Source organism: Lutjanus erythropterus, chromosome 22 (assembly GCF_056507025.1).
Source record: "Lutjanus erythropterus isolate fLutEry1 chromosome 22, fLutEry1.hap2, whole genome shotgun sequence".
NCBI lineage: Eukaryota > Metazoa > Chordata > Actinopteri > Lutjaniformes > Lutjanidae > Lutjanus > Lutjanus erythropterus.
Window position 1 is genome coordinate 25,566,088 of NC_139338.1, and position 20,422 is coordinate 25,586,509.

At 42.0% G+C, this 20,422-nt stretch overlaps 1 protein-coding gene across 1 annotated transcript in view; it reads right to left on the minus strand.

Moving 5' to 3' along the window:
- The window catches only part of celf2 (cugbp, Elav-like family member 2), a 281,076-nt gene that overhangs the window by 209,236 nt on the left and 51,418 nt on the right, over positions 1-20,422 (minus strand). The window contains exon 2 of the mRNA XM_084710980.1: positions 14,549-14,584. Coding sequence (XP_084567106.1) covers positions 14,549-14,584 — 36 coding nt within the window. The remainder of the gene's footprint in view (positions 1-14,548; positions 14,585-20,422) is intronic.

The window sequence follows — 20,422 nt, forward strand, 5'->3', positions numbered from 1 at the left end:
GTACAAAAGCAAATGTAAAAACTATTAGGAGCTACTTAACCACCGTCCTACTTCAAATGTCGAAAGGCTGATTGTCTTGTGAGTAATTCCGCGACATGACACTGTTGGAAAGCATCAATCTTATCATTGTCACTCTTCGAATCGGCTTACCCCTTGATTACTGCCTTCTGTCTGTATCGCACGTCCAGTGTGCTGTACATGACGTGATGCTATGTGACACAGCCTGTGTGTTTTGCCCTTTAGACTTTTTGCCTCTCTCTGTAATCTTTGGAATCACATGTCACATGGGGGGGAAGTAAACATGAGCGAATTGCGTGCAGTTTTCAGGTATTATTATCCATGTTGACTACAAACTGTTGATGTGACGCTAGCAACATGGACAGTTGCTCTTCTACTACTATAAATCTAATATATGATCAAAACGACTTACTAGATTCAGATCAGGTTGAAAAAAAAAAATGTCACGGTAGTGTCGTCTAATGACTTATCTAGTCAGAAAAAACTGCTTTAGGGTTTTACATTAAAGCCAAAAGTTGAAACCATGATACACAATGTTTTCTCACCCAAGTCATGGAATATTTATTAGTACTAAGCCAATTATTGCTCTCTCCAAACCAACCAAACTCCATAGGGGAAAAGAGTAATTTTATCCTGCAGAACACAGATACTGCTGGTCTCCTGCTGTGTGAATTTGTTAGTGTGTTTGTGTTATTGTGTGACTTTAGAGTGTTTTAAATGTATAGTTTGAATTAACTGAAGTCACACAGCACAAAAAAACGAACCAATTGAAGCAGTGGCAGTTCAGCAACTCTCGTGTTCTGCGGGTAAAATTACCAATTTCACCTATGGAGTTTGGTTGTTTTGGATAGAGCACTCCTGGGCTTATATAACAGTGGTTTCCCATCAGAAAAAGCTATCTGGCGGCAAAGTAAAGCATTGAAAATATTCTAAGTATAGCGCACACTTTCACTGATATTGATTTTTCAGTTAGTACCTCATACAACCCCACTTTAATCAAACCAAACCATCCTTTCCTTAAATCCGTTTCTTCTAACAAGGACCTCTCTGAAGGCCTGTATCTGTCTCTGCCTGCCTGCCTGCTGCTTTAAACCTGCTCTCTGCACGTGCTTCTGTGTTGAAGGGCTACTGTTGGAGAACAGAGGACATATGGCAGCGTCTGCGAGAGACAGAAGCTCAGGGTTGCAGGGAGGGGCAACTGGTACCATCCAGAAGCTCCCCTATTTGCAACATGCCAAATTTAACCCTGTTTAAATCCTTGTTTTTACATTTTATGGGTTTGGAGCATCCTCACCTCCCCGCTCAGCCCTGACATCATGCCTTGTGAAGATGAGCATCTTGTTTTTGTCATTCACGGGAAACACACAAACTCCGGCGCTGACGTCGCAGTAACTTGAGGCCACACGGCTCAAACCGAGCAGCCTCTGCCTCTCTTTTAAATTGTGTTTACAATTTAATGACCTATTTGTGTTTGTTGTTTCCGGCGAGTGGCTGCTTCGCTCTCTGTCTCTCCTCTCCCCGTCTCCCTCTCTCTGTATCCCTCGCTCCCTAACACGCTCTGACAGCGAAAGGTCAATGCCCATTGGCTACATGGGGGGCACTGAGTGATGTAAGGGGGGGGGGGGGGTTGTCATGGTAACGTACAGGGCTCGGCGAGGACGCAGGATGCTTTTTGTGCCAAACACCGAGGCCGGGACCCGGGCGGGATCAAAAGACTCGAGAGCCTGGACTCGCCGGGCGGAAGCGCACCGGACTGAACGCCTGAACGCTGTTTTAATTGACTGGCGGTTTACTGGCCTGGCAAATGGGAGGGGTGGGACTCGGCCAGCAGATCTGCATGTACGAGACAGACAGCGGGGCCTAAAAGACAGTCAGTTGTGAGCAGCTCTGTTATGTCTGTGAGCCTGCATTCTGCTGAGCTTGGCTTCACATTAATAAAAGAGGGATTACCAAAGTCTGCAGGCTCCTCTTTGGCCCCTCTCCAGCCGAGAGCCAGGCGAGGGTTCACTCCCTCTACCCCTGCGCCGCCTCCCTCCTGCCATCCTTCGCTCCCTTTTTCTTACCCTCCTCAGCATGCTGCTCACGTTCATCCCATTCAAAAAAAAAAAAGAAAAAAAAACACTCTCATCTGCCTTTCCTCCTGTCTGTCTCTGTTCCATTTCTCTCCACTCTCCCTCTAAGTACAGGAGGGGGAAAAAAATGCACCAAAACACAGATAAATTATTTAGATTTTTTTTTTCCCCAAAGAGAGAAGGAAAAAAAATGCTTGACTCTGCAGTTTGAAAGAAAAGGGGGGAAAGGAGGGGAAGGGAGAGGGGGTGAGAAATAAAAATTGCATTAGATACAAGATTCTGCAATCAGCCGGCGATATGAAGAATTAATCTTATCTTTCACCGGCACACACGGCCAAGTAGGAGAGCGCCTCCAAAGACTTCAAGATGACAACAGGACGAATTCGTCTTTCCATTACGCCGCCATTCAGCCATTGTGGCGGCCGACACCTCGCGATAAGCGGACGTATTGTTGCCATTGACAATGTCATTATGGGACAGTAAACAAGCGATGCAGCGGAGGGTCGGGATGAACCGGGAGAGGGCCAGAAGGTCGCCAAGACAATCTGGAATAAAAGGATGCGAGACCCCGAGGGAGAGATAAGAGTCCTGTTCTTCTTCTTCTTTTTCTCCCACTTTCATCTATCTCTTTTCTCTCCCTCTTTCTCTCCAAAGCCAAGGACGGGCATATGCTTAGAACAAAGCCCCGGCACTGCCGCGTAATCAACTCCTCTGTACTCCAACAGCAGCAACACAATCTTCCCTGGAGGTCATCCACAGGAAGAGGCTTAGGAGGCAGTCGGCTGCAGGATCATGGGCTATTAAGATGGGAAAATAGGATGACATTCACCCGGCCCTCCCACCCCATTTTTCCCTCTCCAAGAGACATTATGTATACGTACAAACATGAGCAGAAACTGCAGTCACGTTGATGCCACGCAGGTGTTAAAGAAGATTTGAGGACTCATCCTAAGCGATCAGGCGGTCATAACCAACGGTGCTGACAAAGTCACTTAGTAAAAGTGATCCATTACTAATTAGCTTTTAGTGCCTGCTGCTGCTAATTAGTTAATTTAGTGCATTTTGTTGTTGCAGAGCAAAAGGGAGATGTGTTTTTAAGTCCTTCAGGGCAAGACCAAATCAGATCACGAGGAGAACATTTTGCTTTGGTTTAAAAGGCGTGTTATTGGTGTTACAAACTCAACATCAAATCCATCATTTGATATTCAACGTGTGTGGTGATGCAAGACCTGCTTGTGGCTGCCTTATGTATTTTTTATGGTACTCAGATTCTGGCAGGTCTAAACTTATGCCTTTAGAGACTCAGGATCATACTTTCCGCGTCCGTGAGTCTGCTAGGGTCCATGTTACGTAAGTTTCAGCATCAGAGGATGTACTCGTAGGCTCTGTGTGGACATAACTGGACACTTGTCTGGACTTGACGCCATGTACTGTGTGAAACCCATTCTCAAAGCGGACTCTAAAAAATAGTATAAACAGAACTAATCGGAGTGTGTGATGTCTGCAGCTAGCTGTGTATGCTTCAGTTTGGGAGTTCCAGTCAAGTCTATATTTCCAAGATACAAGCAAAATGAAAAAAAAGCTTTTAGGACAGAAGACCAACCTGTAGTCCCACTTTCTTTTTCACTGCAGCTAGTAAAAGTTCCCCAGTGTCTCTTTACTTCTCCTGGGATGCTCTTACTGAGGCACCTGCGGTACATCTTGCAGTCCTTTATCTAAACCTACAGGCTATTTCACAGTTTCTGCATTGACAGGCCACAGGAGTCCATGTGGCATAAATGTAGTCATCTATTCAAGTCTGCTAGAGTCTGCACAGGAGTCTGTGTCCAGCCCAAAATTTGTAGCCATTCTGACTATACACACTATGAATCCAGTGTTCTTGCACGCCTCGGGCTTTCACTTGAAATCTCGTCTGAGATTCCAAATGTCGGAGCAAACCGCTTGTTGACACATTTGATACCTCGTCCACAGAGCGCACGGTTCCCATCTTTACTGTTCAGTCTTTTGAAGTATTTCCATATGACACCGGTGGCAGAAGTTGTGTTGCATTAGTCTAATTTAGATGGTAGAGCCAAGACGTTACCATACTATTTTCGTTTAGAGTCAGGTGTGTTTGAATTCATGCGCTTTTTAATCGGTGTGTTCCAGTGGTGTACGCACACAGCTGCTGAATACGTTTGAAGAAGTGAACTAGGGTAACATATTTTCTAAATATATTCCTATATGTTTCAAGTGTCTCTTTTCCCAAATTTGACAGCTACCTCCCTCCCTTTGTGAAACTCATATGACGCAGATTTATATAAAGTAACATTAGGCTAATGACTGAAGGAATTTCTGATATAAGTATACTTAATGTGGATTTGTCACATCATCACAACATCAATACCCACTTCATCAGGTCTGTATAAGGTACAAATACTGTGGATTGCGTCAGTGCATCCCTAATACTTTTGCTGACATTTACAGGTGCATTGACCTTTCCTGAACCAAGAAAAAAGACCCTGAACGGTCCTTTAAGCATCTGTTTACCTGTTCTACATTTCAAGATTTAATATTTTATCATATTTTTGAAATCTGACACAGTATAATGTCACCATAAGAGGTGTGTTGGACCAAAAACTCTCTAGAAAGACTCCAAACCTCACCATCGTGATCATTTAAAACTCTACAATTCAGTCCTGCAGCCCAGAAAAGCATGAATTAGATAATATTTTCAGATGTGCAACCATTTCTAAATCAAACAAGCTGCATCATATCCATCATCGGATATATCGGCTTCAACCTGATGCACTCACTCAGACTGAACGCACTCACTCACAGCGGGTTGGTTGAGCATGGAGGTGGCAGGAGTGGTCCTGTTCCATTTGCAGACATTAGCACGGGGAGATTAATTTGTCCCCTTCCATTAGGTGGGAAAGCAGCCGTCATGGCTGCTCAATTATTCCTTAACAAAAAGAAAAATACACAAACAAAACAAGAGCCATCCAAATAATAAGCGCTGTGCGAGTGTGTGCATCGCATCCTATGGATGCATACGTGTGCGGTTTGCATATGGAGGCTGGGAGAGGTGGAGCGCGTGGGGTCAGGTGTGACTGTTTTCCACGGCGGCTGATGGCTCATTAATGGCAAAATCTGCATTTTTTGCGTCTAATATTTTGCTATTCAGCACGGGAGAGAAAAAAAGAGGGACAGAAAGAGAAAGAAGGATGAAGAGAGAATGCATAGAGGTTGTTGTTGTTGTTGTGTTTAGACTTGCTGTCTTCCTGCCGCTCTCCTCTTTTGTGAAGATTTCGACTTCATTAGAATTATAATGAACATCAGCGAGGCCCGCTGAAATATTTTTGGCTCCTTGAAAATAAATGAATACACAAGCAAATCAATTCAAATCTGCCCATTATGCCTGTTTTCTGGGTCGTATGAAACATGCATAATGGACCACACTATAGGCACACAGCGCTCTACTGTATGTTGCAGGCGGCCGCGATAATGAGCTAAAATTAGAGGATCATTTGTCATCATTCCCAACATCGTTACATATTGTAAAATCAATTTCATATCCACGACGACATCGACGGGCTCATGATGGCATATTGACGGACTGAGAGAGACACATCAGAGCATTATGGTGCTAATGTTAAACACTACAGCAGAGTCATGTGGAATGTTTCTCTGTGTGTGAGTGTGTGTTTGTGTGTGTGTGTGTGCGTGTGTGTGTGTGTGTGTGTGTGTGTGTGTGTGTGTGTGTGTGTGTGTTTGGCTGTCGTGCTCCGCCGGTGTGATGATGTTGCTGTGTAGTGAGACTCGCTAATTGGCTCACCTGTCTCTCAGCCATCTGGAGCCTCTCAAAAAAAGAGGAAAAAAAAAAAGAAAAAAAAAAAAGAAACGTCACACCGAGTTCCCCCAACATCACACACACACACACACACACACACACACACACACACACACACACACACACACACACACACAGGCGTGCATATGTGCCTAAATACAGGAAAAGACAAACGTGGAAACGTGCAAACGAGCTAATGTAAATGAAACACAGACGTGCGAGCAAATCTCGATATTGTTCCAACGTCATGCTCTTGTTATCGAAGGGTTTTTACATGCAGAAGTGATTTAATAAGAAAAACAACAGCGTATTATTGTTCTTTATTCCTCACAAACGCCTCAAAATGAACGTGATAATGATTAATTATGGCAACGACAAGGTTTCTGTAGTAAGAGCGAGCGTGCAATCAGGACAGGATTACGCTGAACGTTGTATTATAAATAAACGTTGTTGTTGTTGTTGTTGTTGTTGTTTTAGGAAAAGCGCTGGAATGTGAAGAAGACACACCCACGACTTCAGCCCCCCCCCCCCCACCTCAGAGAGCATCAGCTGGAAGAGAAAACACTCCACTATCCCAGAAAACCCTGGGGCATGCCGCTCTGACTGTGTGCAGCGTCTATGTGTGTGTGTGAGAGACAGAGTGTGTGTGTGTGTGTGTGTGTGTGTGTGTGTGTGTCTGTGTGTGTGTGTGTGTGTGTGTGTGTGTGTGTGTGTGTGCAGTGACGGTGGTTTGGATGAGTCTGTTTTCATACCAGCAGTGTTTCAGGAGGAGGGAAGATGGAGCAGAGTGTGTGTCTGCGTGTGTGTGTGTGTGTGTGTGTGTGTGTGTGTGTGTATGTGTGTGTGTGTGTGTGTGTGTGTTGATTTACAGGCTACGTCAACAGAACAAAGTCAGGATGTGCAGCTGATAACCATGGTAACCTCTGTCACAGACGCCATCTTGGTGGCAAAGACTTCGCCTATATACGGATATCATGATAAATTATTAAATACAAAACGTATATATTATATGTTACTGTATGAATAAATAATAAGAATAAGTGAAATAATGAATAAATGATAATACAGGATATATTAAATACTATAAAGTTAAATAATTATTATACTATTATGAAAAATATGTCAAACAAAAATAGTGTATGAATTATACACAAATACTAAAAATGAAATGAACAGAATAATCAACAAAACAAAACAGAATTACGTTTAATAATATAAGGAATTATAAATAATTATCCTTATTATTACTAGGTGTAGTAGCAGCAGTCAAATTTCTATGAAATAGCAATAAATAATCAGAAATGAGTAGAAAGTTAAATATATAAAACATAAGTAAACTAAAATGATATAATTCTATGTAATAATATAAATAATAAAGTTATACTTTAATATGTTTTTTAATGAGTAATAGTAGGAGTAACAGTAGTAGATGCAGTTCTATGTAATAATAATCAGCAATCATAAATGTTCATAAATGAAATGTATATAATACATAAAGTAGAATGACATACATATATATAATAATGTAAAGAATACATGAATAATATGATAAATATATAAAATAAGAATATAATAATAATATGAGAAGTAGTAGTAGTTGTTGTAATATAATATAATATATAAAGTAATAATAATATATTTAGAAAGAAAAATAAAATGTATTTAAAATAATAAATTAACTAATATAGAAAGCTAATAATGGGCTCTGAGGTTAGAGACCTGTGTGTGTGTGTGTGTGTGTGTGTGTGTGTAATAGTTTTTATTCTCTCAGTACTCAGTGTGTTCCAGGTCAATGGTCTGAATCACACAAAAAGAAGTAAGCCCCTCCCGAGCCACTGTATGTTCACCTGCCACCCAGTGTGTGTGTGTGTGTGTGTGTGTGTGTGTGTGTGTGTGTGTGTGTGTGTGTGTGTGTTTTGTCCACAAATTGAACCCGTGTCACTCAGAGAGAGAGACAACGCTCCTGAGAGAGAAAAGACAGATTGTGAAGAAGTGATGGAAGACAAGATGTCTAAACGTCCGTCCAGCTCTCTGCAGACAAACTCTCTCTCCTCCTCCTCCTCCTCCTCCCCCCCCCCCCCCCGGTCCCTCCCCATCATTAGCAGTTCTTCATAATTCATGTGTTTGGATGAAAAATGGATGAACAGCGAGCATGACACCAGCGCAGCCTCCCACAATTAAAAACCCAATGAGAATTTTAATCCCACTTTTCCCGATGCGACGGTCCAAACTGCACAGAGAGACGGAGAGTGAAGGTCCTCCTCTTCCTCCTTCTGTGTCACGCTGAGAAATTTTTCTGATTTGTGCTCTGTGATGCACTTCATCCTTAAACTTCTGAACATAATGTTGGTACGGATGTTGAATGAATTTTTTTGGTATGTGTGATGAAATAATCTCAGTTCAGGGCCCACTTCGTCGAGCTCGCCTGTAGGGCTGTTTGTTAGCAAACAGAACCATCTTTACAGAGGTGAAGAGTTTTGGGTTTGTTTTGCACAAGTTGAAATGTCAAAAAATAAAGTTTGAAATAATAAATAATAACAGGAAGACTTTTTTTAATTTGGAGAATGAAGTCAATATGCTGTGAATAAAGTTGAAATGTCGGGGAAAAAAGATCAAATGTCAAGAAATAAGAGAAAAGTTTGAGAATAAAGTCAAAATGTCGACAAATAAGGCAAAAATGTTGAGAAGAAAATCCAGATGAAGAAGAAACAAGTAAGAATATCCAGAAATAAGCTGAAATATTGTCAGTAAAGATTAGAATAAAGTCAAAATGTAAACAAATAATAAGACGAAATAGAAATAGAGAATTAAGTCTGAATGTCAAATAATAAGTCAAAATGTCAAGGAATGAGGCAAGATGTCGGGAATAGATTCAAACTTACAGCATTAATGCACAGCATGAGAAAAAATAAAATAGAAATGGAAGACTTTTAACTTTTAGATTAAAGTCAAAGTGTCGAGAAAAACGACAAAATGTTGAATAAAGTCAGCAAGTCGAGAAAAAAGTTGAGATGTCAAGAATAAAGTTGGAACGTCGAGAAATAAGACTGAATGCTGGGAATAACCATTTTGGCTTAATTTTTAGAAATTACATTTCGATTTTATTCTTGACATTTTGAATCCTCCCGTGTTCCGTAACGACTGGTCCTAACAGTCACCTGTAAATGTTTGAGGCGAGACGGAGGTGATGATTTCCTGCACTGATACGACCACTTCTTATCACCTGACCGACAGCATCACAACATCCAAGTAGTAGTTCTGGATCTGCACAAACCGGATAAAACCAGTTCAATCCACAAGGCGACACAACATGAGAGGAGAGCGTTTTAGGGTGGCGGTGTTTGAACTGTGTGTGTGTGCAGCTGCTGGGAGAGAAAGAGAAGAAGAAGAGGAGAGATGTTGCAGGTTTTTCGTCCTCTTTTTTTCCACGAGGCAGAGATTTTCGGGTTTTCTCAGGCCTGTGAGGTCATCATATGAAAATCCACGTCACTCTCCATGTTGTCATGGTGCTACGCTGTTTGTAGAAGTTCTGGCGCCAAAAGACCAAATGAGCAAATTCCTCCTCGCTGTCAAATGACGGCACATTTTTGCCAGTTATGCTGACTGGGAGCGTTTTTTTTTTTTTTTTTTTTTTTTGAGAGCCCGTCTTCCGGACCGCAGCTCTCGTCGGACATTTTCTCACTGGGGGATAAATTAGAGCTCAGGAAGGAGCCTTTAACACTGATAACTGTCACTGCCGAGGAGAGAGAATCCTCCAGCCAGCGTCTTCTGACTGAGCCTGATCCCCTCTCATAAATATTCAGATGCGGGAACGCTGGGGGAGGCGGGGCCTGGAGCGGCGCACCGAGCAGTCGCCGTAGCGAGGGACCGCTGTTGTCATGTGGCAACCGGGGAGGCAATAACGGACGCAGCGTACCGGGACGCCACATTGTGTGGATGCCTGTAATTATAGTCTCTGCTGTCTATGTGTGTCTGGCTCCGTAAACAGGAAGTGTGTGTGCATTTGTGCATCTCACACACACCTGTAGCCCTCGTGCCAAAGAGGAACTCAAGGCCTTTAGAGAGCTGTTGTATCTGTTCCACTCGTGAGCTGATGCTATTCATACACTGATCAACGCTTGTTTACGCCGATTTGTGTATCTTTTTTTTTTTTTTTTTTTCGCGTGATGGGCGGTACGTGTACGTGTGCATGTGCGCGCGACTGCGCCGTCCTCCCCGTCTCAGGAGGTCATGTCAGAGCCAATAGCGGGTTTGCGGCTCGTAATGACCGATGCTGAAAGGCATCCGTGGAGCCGCGCTCGCTAATTATCAGCTGTGTGCCTTCAAAGAACATTATCAGCACAAAGACCTGCAATTATACCCACACACACACTCGTACACACATTCACGATCCCTTCACACCCTTTATCACCCCTGTTTCCGCCGTCAACTCGTCCTCCTCCCAAACTGTCTTCTTCTTTTCTCCTGATTGTTGTTGTCCTCCTTTTTTAAACTCCTCTCTGTGTTTTCAGCTCCTGTTCTCTGCTCCTACGACTCCCATGACCCTCCTTTCCTCCATCTTTACAGCCTGCACTCGCAGAAATAAAGGCGCTCACTAGAACCATATTGGGTTCTCTGGATTGTCCCCATAAGACAACCCTTTTTGGTTCATGGTAGATCCTAAATGAAGGTTCCACCTGGAACCCTTTAAGGGAGTTCTACCACAATCTCAACATTAAGGGTTATATCTAAAACCATTTGTGAATGAGAACCCTTTTATGGTGTAATGGTTCCACCCAGAACCCTCTCTGGGGGTTCTATCCAGAACCTTTCCACCTCCTAAGGGAGCCAACAAAAACCTGCCGAAGGGGTTCTATTGAGAATCCTATTATATTCTGTGGGTTTCATCTAGAACCAACCCAGGAGGTTCTACTGAGAAATCTTTTATATTCTGGTGGTTTCATCTGGAACCCATAGGAGGTTCTACCAATAATGCTTTTGCATGTCAACCTAGCTCAATCAAGAACCTAACTAGAGGGATCTACCAAAAACCCCTTTATAATCATCTAGAACTGGCATAGGAGGTTCTACCAAGAACAAATTTATACTCAAAGGGTTTAATCTAGAACCCACCCAGGAGGTTCTTTCAGCTAGATGATGTAATGATTCCACCCAGAACCCTCTCTAGGGGTTCTATCCAGACCCTTTCCATTTCCTAAAGGTGACAGCAAAAACCCACCTATGTGGTTCCACTAAGAACACTTTTATATTCCATGGATTTTTATCTAGAACCCACCCAGGAGGTTCTACCAAGAACCCTTTTATATGACAAAGGTTTCACCAAGAATTCCCCCAGGGGGTCTTCTGAGAACCCTTTTACAATCCAAAGGTTTCATCTATTCTCCAAGGGTTTCATCTAGAACCCACGAAAAGAGATCTAAAAATACCCAGTTTATTTACAAGGTTTCGCCTATAACCAATCTTGTCCTCTGAGGGTTCTACAGAGAACCATGATCATCAAAAACAACAGGTTCCTGATGCATTTAATAACACCACCTGAAACATCGATGAACATTTAAACATTTGTCTTCACTGATCCTTGAAGAACCCTTTCTTCTAAAGAGGGTTCTTTGGATGAGAAGTTCTTAATGGAACCCTTAGTCTTACAAAGAACCACTGACAGATACTCTCTTAAAAAAAGGGCCCTTATAAAGTCCTAGTTAGAACCACAGCCCAGCAAGAAGAACCATTTTAGAACCGTTATTTCTAAGAGCGTGTTTTCATTTCCTGTTGTCAGTTTATCCCCATCCTCCCCATTCCAGCTCCCTTGTTTCCACTTTTCCTATCTCTGTCTCCCAATCCCCCACCTTCCTCCTCCTCCTCCTACTCTTCCTCCTCCCTTCAGCTCCTCTTCCTCCTTCTTTCAGCTCCTCTTCCTCCTCCTTTCAGCTCCTCTTCCTCCTTCTTTCAGCTCCTCTTCCTCCTCCTGGCCCAAAACAGACGCTTAAATAACGAGCCGGGTGTCAGTCAAACCGCCAGAGAGCTTCATTAGAGGAGGAGAGCGCACAGGATCAAATTACACGCCCAGTTCTCTTTTGTGTGATTGTGTGTATGTGGGGGTGCGCGCGTGTGTGTGTGTGTGTGTGTGTGTTTGCAGGGGATTGTGGGGGGTCGGCGGTGGCGGTGGCGGCGATGGTGGTGGTGAAGGCAGAGAGGAAGTAAATACACGTTCTGGAATGACGCAGCTGTGTGGCGGATTAGCGTGTAACACACATTGCTTGTGTGTGTGTCTGTGTGTGTGTGTGTGTGTGTGTGTGTGTGTGTGTCAGCTCACGCGCCAGTCACAGCCTCGCCTGTTTTCTCCAATCAGAGAGAAAAACAAAAGCAAAGTATTTTGCCTAATTATTCACAGCCACAGTCGTTGTCGTCTTTCTTTTCTTGCTTCTTCTCCGCCGGCGTTTCGTTTCTGTGCAGGATCTTGTTTTTGATCTGAGCTGATTTACCTGCTGGGTTTGTCTATGAAAACCATCAGGTACAGCTTTAGACTCATATATAGGAACGTTATTATTATTATTATTAAAAATCAATACCATCCTTTTCTGTTATGAGAAAAAGATGCAGACTTTTGTAGAAGTGCTCCCTTTTCTGCCAAATCACTTATTTAGAGGTGAAATTGTTAAAAACCAATACAAAATAAAGGATAAAAGTTAAATTTACAGAGCGACTGAGTTACTTAAAGGACTATATCAGTGGTCGGATGTGATTCAGCCCATTAAACTCGCATATTCTTTACATTACTGACGCATATTTGCCATATACAAAGGTTTCCAAATGGGTTTCTTACCATTAGCCATTAGATTCAGTTCATTTCATTACAGAATGAATATCAACACGCAGAGACTTAAGCTGCAGGGATAGATGCAAATATTTGTAAAGGAGGAATAAAGTATGTAAGATATGTACTGTAACAAATCATAAAATGACTAAGACGTGTCGTCAGAGATAAAGGAAACATGCTAATTTGAAATACTGACTTCTTCGACAGCAATCCTACAGCGATTTTACACAGAGCTAAAATCAGTACAAGCTAGCATTGAAATAGCAGATTGCCTGTCATTTAATGTCTGTTTATGAGTTAATATAATAGAAATGGATACTATGACAGTGCCCTCTGGTGGCTGGCTGCAGTATAGCTCATAAATCCTGCCTCAGCTGTGTTCGCAGACGGGACATAGGCCAAACCAAAACATCAAAGTGCACGTCAAACAACTTTTTCCCAAAGAAGGTTTCTGTCATTTATGTTCAAGATCACCGTGAATATTTTACCACCTTTTTCTTTTTAGTTTGGCGCTGTATCACAAAGAGAAGGGACCGCTTCGGAGAGACCATTCACAATTTCCTCTATGCAGCGTTTCTTTATTGTTTGTTTATCGGATAACATATTTTGTGAATGCAGCTCTTTTTGGGCGACTCACTGTCAGGTTTCAGAGCGTTCTTGAATGCACAAGCAAAGATATATATCTGTTTCAGAAGAGCCAAAACTCTTTTCTTCTTTGAGGCGTCATGAAGCAGCTGTTGTTTATCTGTCCTCTGAAATAGATGCAATTTTACTGCCATTCAAAACTTCATTCAAAAAAATAGCCAAAATAAGAAAAAAACCTCCTCATCTCAAGGTCAGAGGAGTGCATGTGCACAAATAATCTGCTTAGTTACAGCAACAGAAATCAGTGTCTCTAAATATAACAGAGTAGATCTCCCTCTTATTTAAAGGGTCAGTACACCCAAATTACAACCCCATAAAGCAAACAACAACAAAATCCAACAAATTATAACGGTTAACAACCATATTTACAGCCACACCTGCTGCATTCTGGATCCTATAAATGCTTATGAGACGTTCTGTTATTAGGGGCTTTACGATCATTAACACTTTCCTTTGCAGATCACACTAACTGTAATATTTAAGGAGCGTTGTGCAACAGGAAGCATTATCTGTGATTATAATCCAGATCATAAAGAATTATAGGCGTGTTACGAGTGTTCTTATAATGTTAAATGGTTTGAGCAGGTGAAGAAGTGCTCCTGCTCCTTTTCTCTCTACTTTCTGTCTCATGTTGAGAGAAATGGGAGGGGGAGGGGGGGGGGCATTGATGGTTTTCAGGGCAGGATATTCGTCCTTTTCCTGTTAACTCTGCCTCAGATGAGGAATAGGTACTGCTATTTTAAGATCGGCCCTTATTTAAACCATCTTCTCCCCTTCTCCCCTCCCCTCGCTTGATCTGTCGCTCTGTCGCCAAAGGGTTTAGTTTAATGACCCTCCTCGGCCGTAGATCTGAGTCGCGTCACATCTCTCCTTTCCAATTTCCCTCTTCTCAGTCCCTTTATTTCTCTCTCTATTTCTCAACCCACCATCTCCTCTCATCTTCCTCCTGTCCTTCTATGCTCTACCCCACCCCCCCACCCCAAAACAACACCGCCGACACCGCTCCGGTGTCGAAGCTGAAATTCCTGTTGATGTAGTCAGTGTTTGGCCTGGAGCCTGGAGATACACTGCATGCCTCATTGAGGATGAGGCCGAAGGGAAGAGAAGGAGTGAGGGGTAAGAGGGAGGAAAGAGAGAGAGCGAATAAAAGATGTATAACGGTACCTTTGTATCGGTCCAGAGAGGTCGCTGGCGTCCTGCCTGTAAGACAAGAAGAAAAACAGATTTGTTTAAAGCTGTGAACACATAATAAAAGAAAACAAACAAAACAATGCAAAATAAAACACACATTTAACAGAATATAACAAAAATGAACATTTTTTATTTTAAAAAAAGCCTTTATTCTCTCATTCTACACAGATGACATTCTGCTGTCAGTACAGTCACCATGCTGTAAATAACACATCGACCCAAACAGCAGTGACTGATGATGCATTTGGTTCCTCGCTAGACACCTTTTTAAAGTAGAAGTACTCTGCTATGATTAATATTTAGCTGAACATGGTTTTCTCACATTGAAAAATACAAGTATGTGGCTGGAGGCACATAAACTCTGAGAAATTCTGGATTACGCCATACGCCCCAACGCCGCTGCCGCCGCATGTAGGTCAATAATTCTGAGGCTGTTGTTTTTTTGGGGGAAACTTTAAAAACGCAGACAGCAGATGCTGCGATACTGACAGAAACAAGTCGTCCAATGGCAGGCTAATACCTCACATCCTGTGAGTCAGACTGCGCAGAAGTACATTTTGTTGCCGTTTCTTATTCCTGTGCTTCATATACTCTGGAGTAAGTTTAGACACAAAACTACCAGGGTAGGTTGAGGATAAGACCATGTTTGGGGTTATAATAACTATGATATGTTATGTTAGACTTTAGGAAAGTGCGCAAACATCTTTTCTATCCCTTCAGTAAAGGAATTTAAAAACACCTCTCTAGTGACTAACTTTGCACAGATACAAGTCAGTATAGTCGTATACACAAACATAAGAAAAATGCAGTTTTGAGTAAAGGGGGTCTTTAAACATAAACACTGTGAAGCTGCAGCAAGACAATAAAATGAAGCCACATGTCAACATATAAATTGTATGTCCCAGAGTGCCCCTCTCTTTCAAACCCGCTCCTGTTCCTCCAAACCAGCGCGCTCCTGCCACACTGCCGGCTTCCAAACTGAATATATTGCTCTGCAGAGGAGCTCTGCAGTTTTTAACTTTAGTTTAGCTACTTTTTAACAGTGGAAGTAAAACCGTTGGGCGCCGATGAAGGCAGCGTTTCTGGAAATACGATACAAATCACACAAGTTACTGGCAAAACAAAACACACACACACACACACACACACATAAATACACACTGAGCCATCTAAATGGTAAATTGGTCTTGTCTGTCCTTGGGAAGAGTAGAGAAACTTGTTCGTTCCACTGGGTTTTTCTCCATAATTCCCTGCTGTTTCCTCTTTCTCTCTCCTTCCCTTTTTGTTTTATCCCTTCCTCCAATCCTCTGTTCCTCTTCCACTGCATGTAAATAAATTGGTCCCCAGGCCCCACCACTAGACACTGCATGTATTTGTGTGTGTGTGTGTGTGTGTGTGTGTGTGTGTGTGTGTGTGTGTGTGTGTGTGTGTGTGTGCTAGCATTACACTCATTGCAACACAGCCACACAAACACACAACCCTCCAGAGCTCAGAGCTGCACCGAATTAGCCCGGGTTTTATGTCACAGAGGTAAATAAAATAATAATGAATTAACAATGCTGTCATTAATAACCAGAGTGTGTGTGTGTGTGTGTGTGAGAGAGTGTGTGTGTGAGAGAGAGAAGAGGGTGTGTGCGTGTGTGTGTGTGTGTGTATTATGATGAAATGCTGCGAAAAAACTCCTTGCTCCTCCTCAACACAGTGGCCAATCACTGCTATCGCCACTCTTTGCATTTCAAAGACACACTCTTGTCTGTTTCATCTCCGACCACAGAACGCTCATCCTGTTATCCTGCTGCACACACACACGCACGCACGCACGCACACACACACACACACACACACACACACACACACACGCACGCACGCACGCACGCACGCATGCACGCACACGTAACAGCCACCTCCGCTTCAGTCCATTTTCCCAATGCCATGAATTATGAAAAAGGGTAAATGGAACATCAAACACACACTGCTCACACTCACAGGTCTTACACACTACGTTTACACACATACACACACACACACTCATGAAATACTACACATAAAACTCCACAACACACACCGTCTCTCATATTTTTTTTAAATCTACGTACTTATATACAAGCAGAGGGTTTACGCTCCACGGTTCTTATTACTTATTAACTCATATATTACTGCTGGATGTTAACACAAACAGTGATAAAGACCTTAATAAAACTTCATTAGAGTAACTTAATGAGTGTGGTGACACTGAGGACACAGTGAAACAACCAAGAGCTCCTCTTATTTAGTTTGCATTTAGTCGAGGATGATGAAATCTGACGACAAGATCTGGCATTCAAAAAGAAGTTTATGACCGAAAAAAGGACAACATTATCCTGTTGTGTGCTGAAATCTCAGATCTAAAATAAAAAAAAGTCATCAACTTTCATGTTCAGTTAAAAAGACATCTTTGTCTGACCGCTGGGATGAAATAACTCCACTTTCTTTCTTGCTGTTTCATTTGTTGCAAGAGGAAGTTACCATCACTGACTCAACAAAACTCCCAAAACTAAGAGCATATGGATTCGTGTAGCGTTTTGAAACTTCACTTAAACATTCAATTAATCTCTTCTGTGTATTTTGTAATATAAGCTTCGTTAGCGTGGTTTGTTTTTGCACCGCTGTTCCCAGAGACGACCTGTCAGTCAAACAGTTTGGCCTCTGCTGTGACTGTGGGAATTTTTTTTTCTTTCCTTTGTCTCTTCAGAGTCTCTAATGCTAACTGCCCCATTCTATAAAGGTTGGACTGACGGCAGATTAAGTGCTTCTTTATTAGTTTATAACATGCCAACACATTGGATTATCTCAAAAAACTCATTTCACAATGTGTCTTGAATATGCCGTTAAAAGTGTGCATTTATCTTGACTGTTTTACAGCACAACGATAACTTTGTCTAAACTGTTGTCACACCTAAAGCGTCAAATACAGCAGGTTGGTCAGTGTCCCTATGCTTCAAACGATGATGCTGAATTTACTCTCATGCGTATAGTTTCTGTAGGCGGCCCACTATATAATGTTTGTGCCGTCGAAGTCAGGTGATGCGGTATGAAGAGCGGTGGATGGATAAAAAAAAACACAATCTTTAGTTCTTGTCTCACATGAAACCAGCAGTCAGTGTTGACTTCTTTATAACTGCCGTTATGTGATGCAACATTATGTGACATGAAGCTACTTTTCATTACATTACATTATGTTGAGCTGCGCTGCATTGCGCTACTTTACATTACGTTACTTTACATTACGTTACACACAATGATACGATATTTGCTGATGTCACAAAATCTGACATGACACGATTTTGATTCAATTCAATTCAGGGGCCTGCGATCAATATTAGACAATATCATCAATCTATTTAAAACATTCAGTTACATTTATGTCAGCTAAATTATGATTGGACAATTTTATGACTGAACTCTTCCAGACATTTATGACACAAACATGCCCCGGAAATTTCAAAATACAGGCATTTCTTAAAGTTGATTGACATTTTCACTTTGCATTGATCATATTGGACCAATCACCGTATTGTTACACCCCTGGTTATGCCACATGATGTCACTGGATGTTGCATTATGATGCATTATGTCACATTACTTAGTTAATTTAATCTAAATTATCTAAATGATCAAAACTGACACATCATACTGTAATTTGAAGCACAGGGGTGACTGATCAAGCTGCAGTGTTTGATGAGTTGGGAGAATGAATGTGATGCTTCTTCATGTTAGCAATTTCATAACATAACAAATATTTAGGAGCAATAATTCAGCTGGGTTTTTTTCCCCCACTAGTTGAGGCACAAAGTTTAAAACAAGGCTGTTTGTCCCAGTTCATTACAAGTTGGCATTTTGGAGATACTTGATTTTTTACAGCTCATTTGTTTGCGTGGAAATGACTTGAAAAGCTTTTAAAAATGTCTAAATGACTGCGGGAACTTTATTACTGCACAAGAGACCACTTTAGGTCTGGACAGTATCTTACCCTTTGAACATTTTCCTCTGATGAGAATCTTATTAGCTGCTCCACTACAGAGCCACTTAAAAAATAAGCATGTCTCTTCAGTCTGTAAGTAATAATTTCGTTGAAAACAAAAAAAAGGCTTTCACGTCTTCTGGAGTATCAATTGCCCCTTGTTGGTCTGCATAAGTCGAGCCGACAAGATTTGGGTCAGAATTGATCACTGGGATGGAAACAGATGGGAAAACAGCGTCCAGGTGGAAACCGGCCAGACTTATGCTTCACGACGGACAGCTTTTTGGCGCCGCGCGTGAACCCGAGCACAAACTCCTGCAGGTCTCGCGCCGCTGCAGGCCTGGCGGAGACGTAAAATGAAGCTGAAACGTGAGGGACTCCGCGGGCGACGGTGCCAGAGCCGCCGCGAAGACAGGAGCAGGTGGCAGGACCCGGCGAGCACCACCGGCACATTTGGACGTGAACGTGCACATTTCTGACACACACACACACACACACACATTTACACGCTCTGCAGTCGTGCTACATGAAGGGAGACACTACTGCATGAGCCAGCTGTCACAGCACTTCTGAACACCATCGAAGACAAGAGCGTTCCCACTTCGGAGCTTTTAAAGTGATTTCCCCCCCGTCTCCCTCCTTTTAATAAACACAAACATATTGGAAGTGACATGGATGCTTCTGTCACGGTGTGAAACATGAGATGCCGTGCTGATGTTCTCGTGGGATCGGCGTTAACCCGTTATCAAAGGCACAAGAAACCAGGTTACTGGGAGAAATCAGGTTACAGATGGAAATCGGAGAATGAGTTCACATGCACTGCAGTAACCTGGTTACTACAAAACCTGCAGCACTTTACTGCTCGGCTGCGGAAAACCAACTTATTCACACACCGCAGAGCTATTCTTCTTCTTCTCTAGTTTGGTTTATGTTTCAAATTTTGTGTTTAAAGGGTCAGTTCACCCCAACTGCGCTTGCAGATGCAGGTAGTTTTGTTTTATTTGTTTGGGTTTTGAGATATTTGAGATTTACAAGGATTAAAGGATGCATTTATCATTTATAACAAGGTTGTATACTGAGATTTCTACCTCCACAATCAAATTTAGATTAATAGAACTTTTTCCAGTGTCAACCAAAAAACAAAAAAGAAATTTTCATGCAGAAAAAAATACGGTTTTGCTTTTATTCTGAAAAAGACGATATTCCTCTGCTGTTTACAAAACTAATGAAACTTGTTCATTTTTACATGCAGCCGTGCTACTCTGATTATGGAGAAGTGTGTTGAAGTTAGATTTTTTCAAAGTTTCACACCACTTGAAAAGATGTGCATATTCCAAATATGCTGTATACATGTCCAAATAACACTGATATATCCCACGTCTGAATCACAAAATGCTACGCTCTAAAAAAGGAATAACTGGAATACCCAATGGGATATGCTGTTTATATGACCTGTATAAAATCTGGAGCAATGGTAGAAAAATAGTCAATGTCTGTGTTACTCTGGCAAGAAATACTTTTCATAAAAACTGAAAGCGATGTCTTGATCACTTTCCAAAGAAATAGTCCCCTTAAAAGTTATTGACGATGACATCTGTGGATGAATCAAAGCAGCTGGAACATTCTCGAGACACAAGTGGCTGGCATGAATGTTTTCTTTCACTTAAATAAAATCGATGTGTATGACTACATACAGCCAGAGCTCAGAGAGAAAATATCTTTTTTAGGTTTTGTAATTTGCGTGAAGCGGCTTGAACTCTTTCAGACACAAGGACCACTATGTTCCTTTTCAGCCAGCTATTGCTGCAAAAGCAAAACTTGACCTTGTGTGAAGTCTTAATCATGCC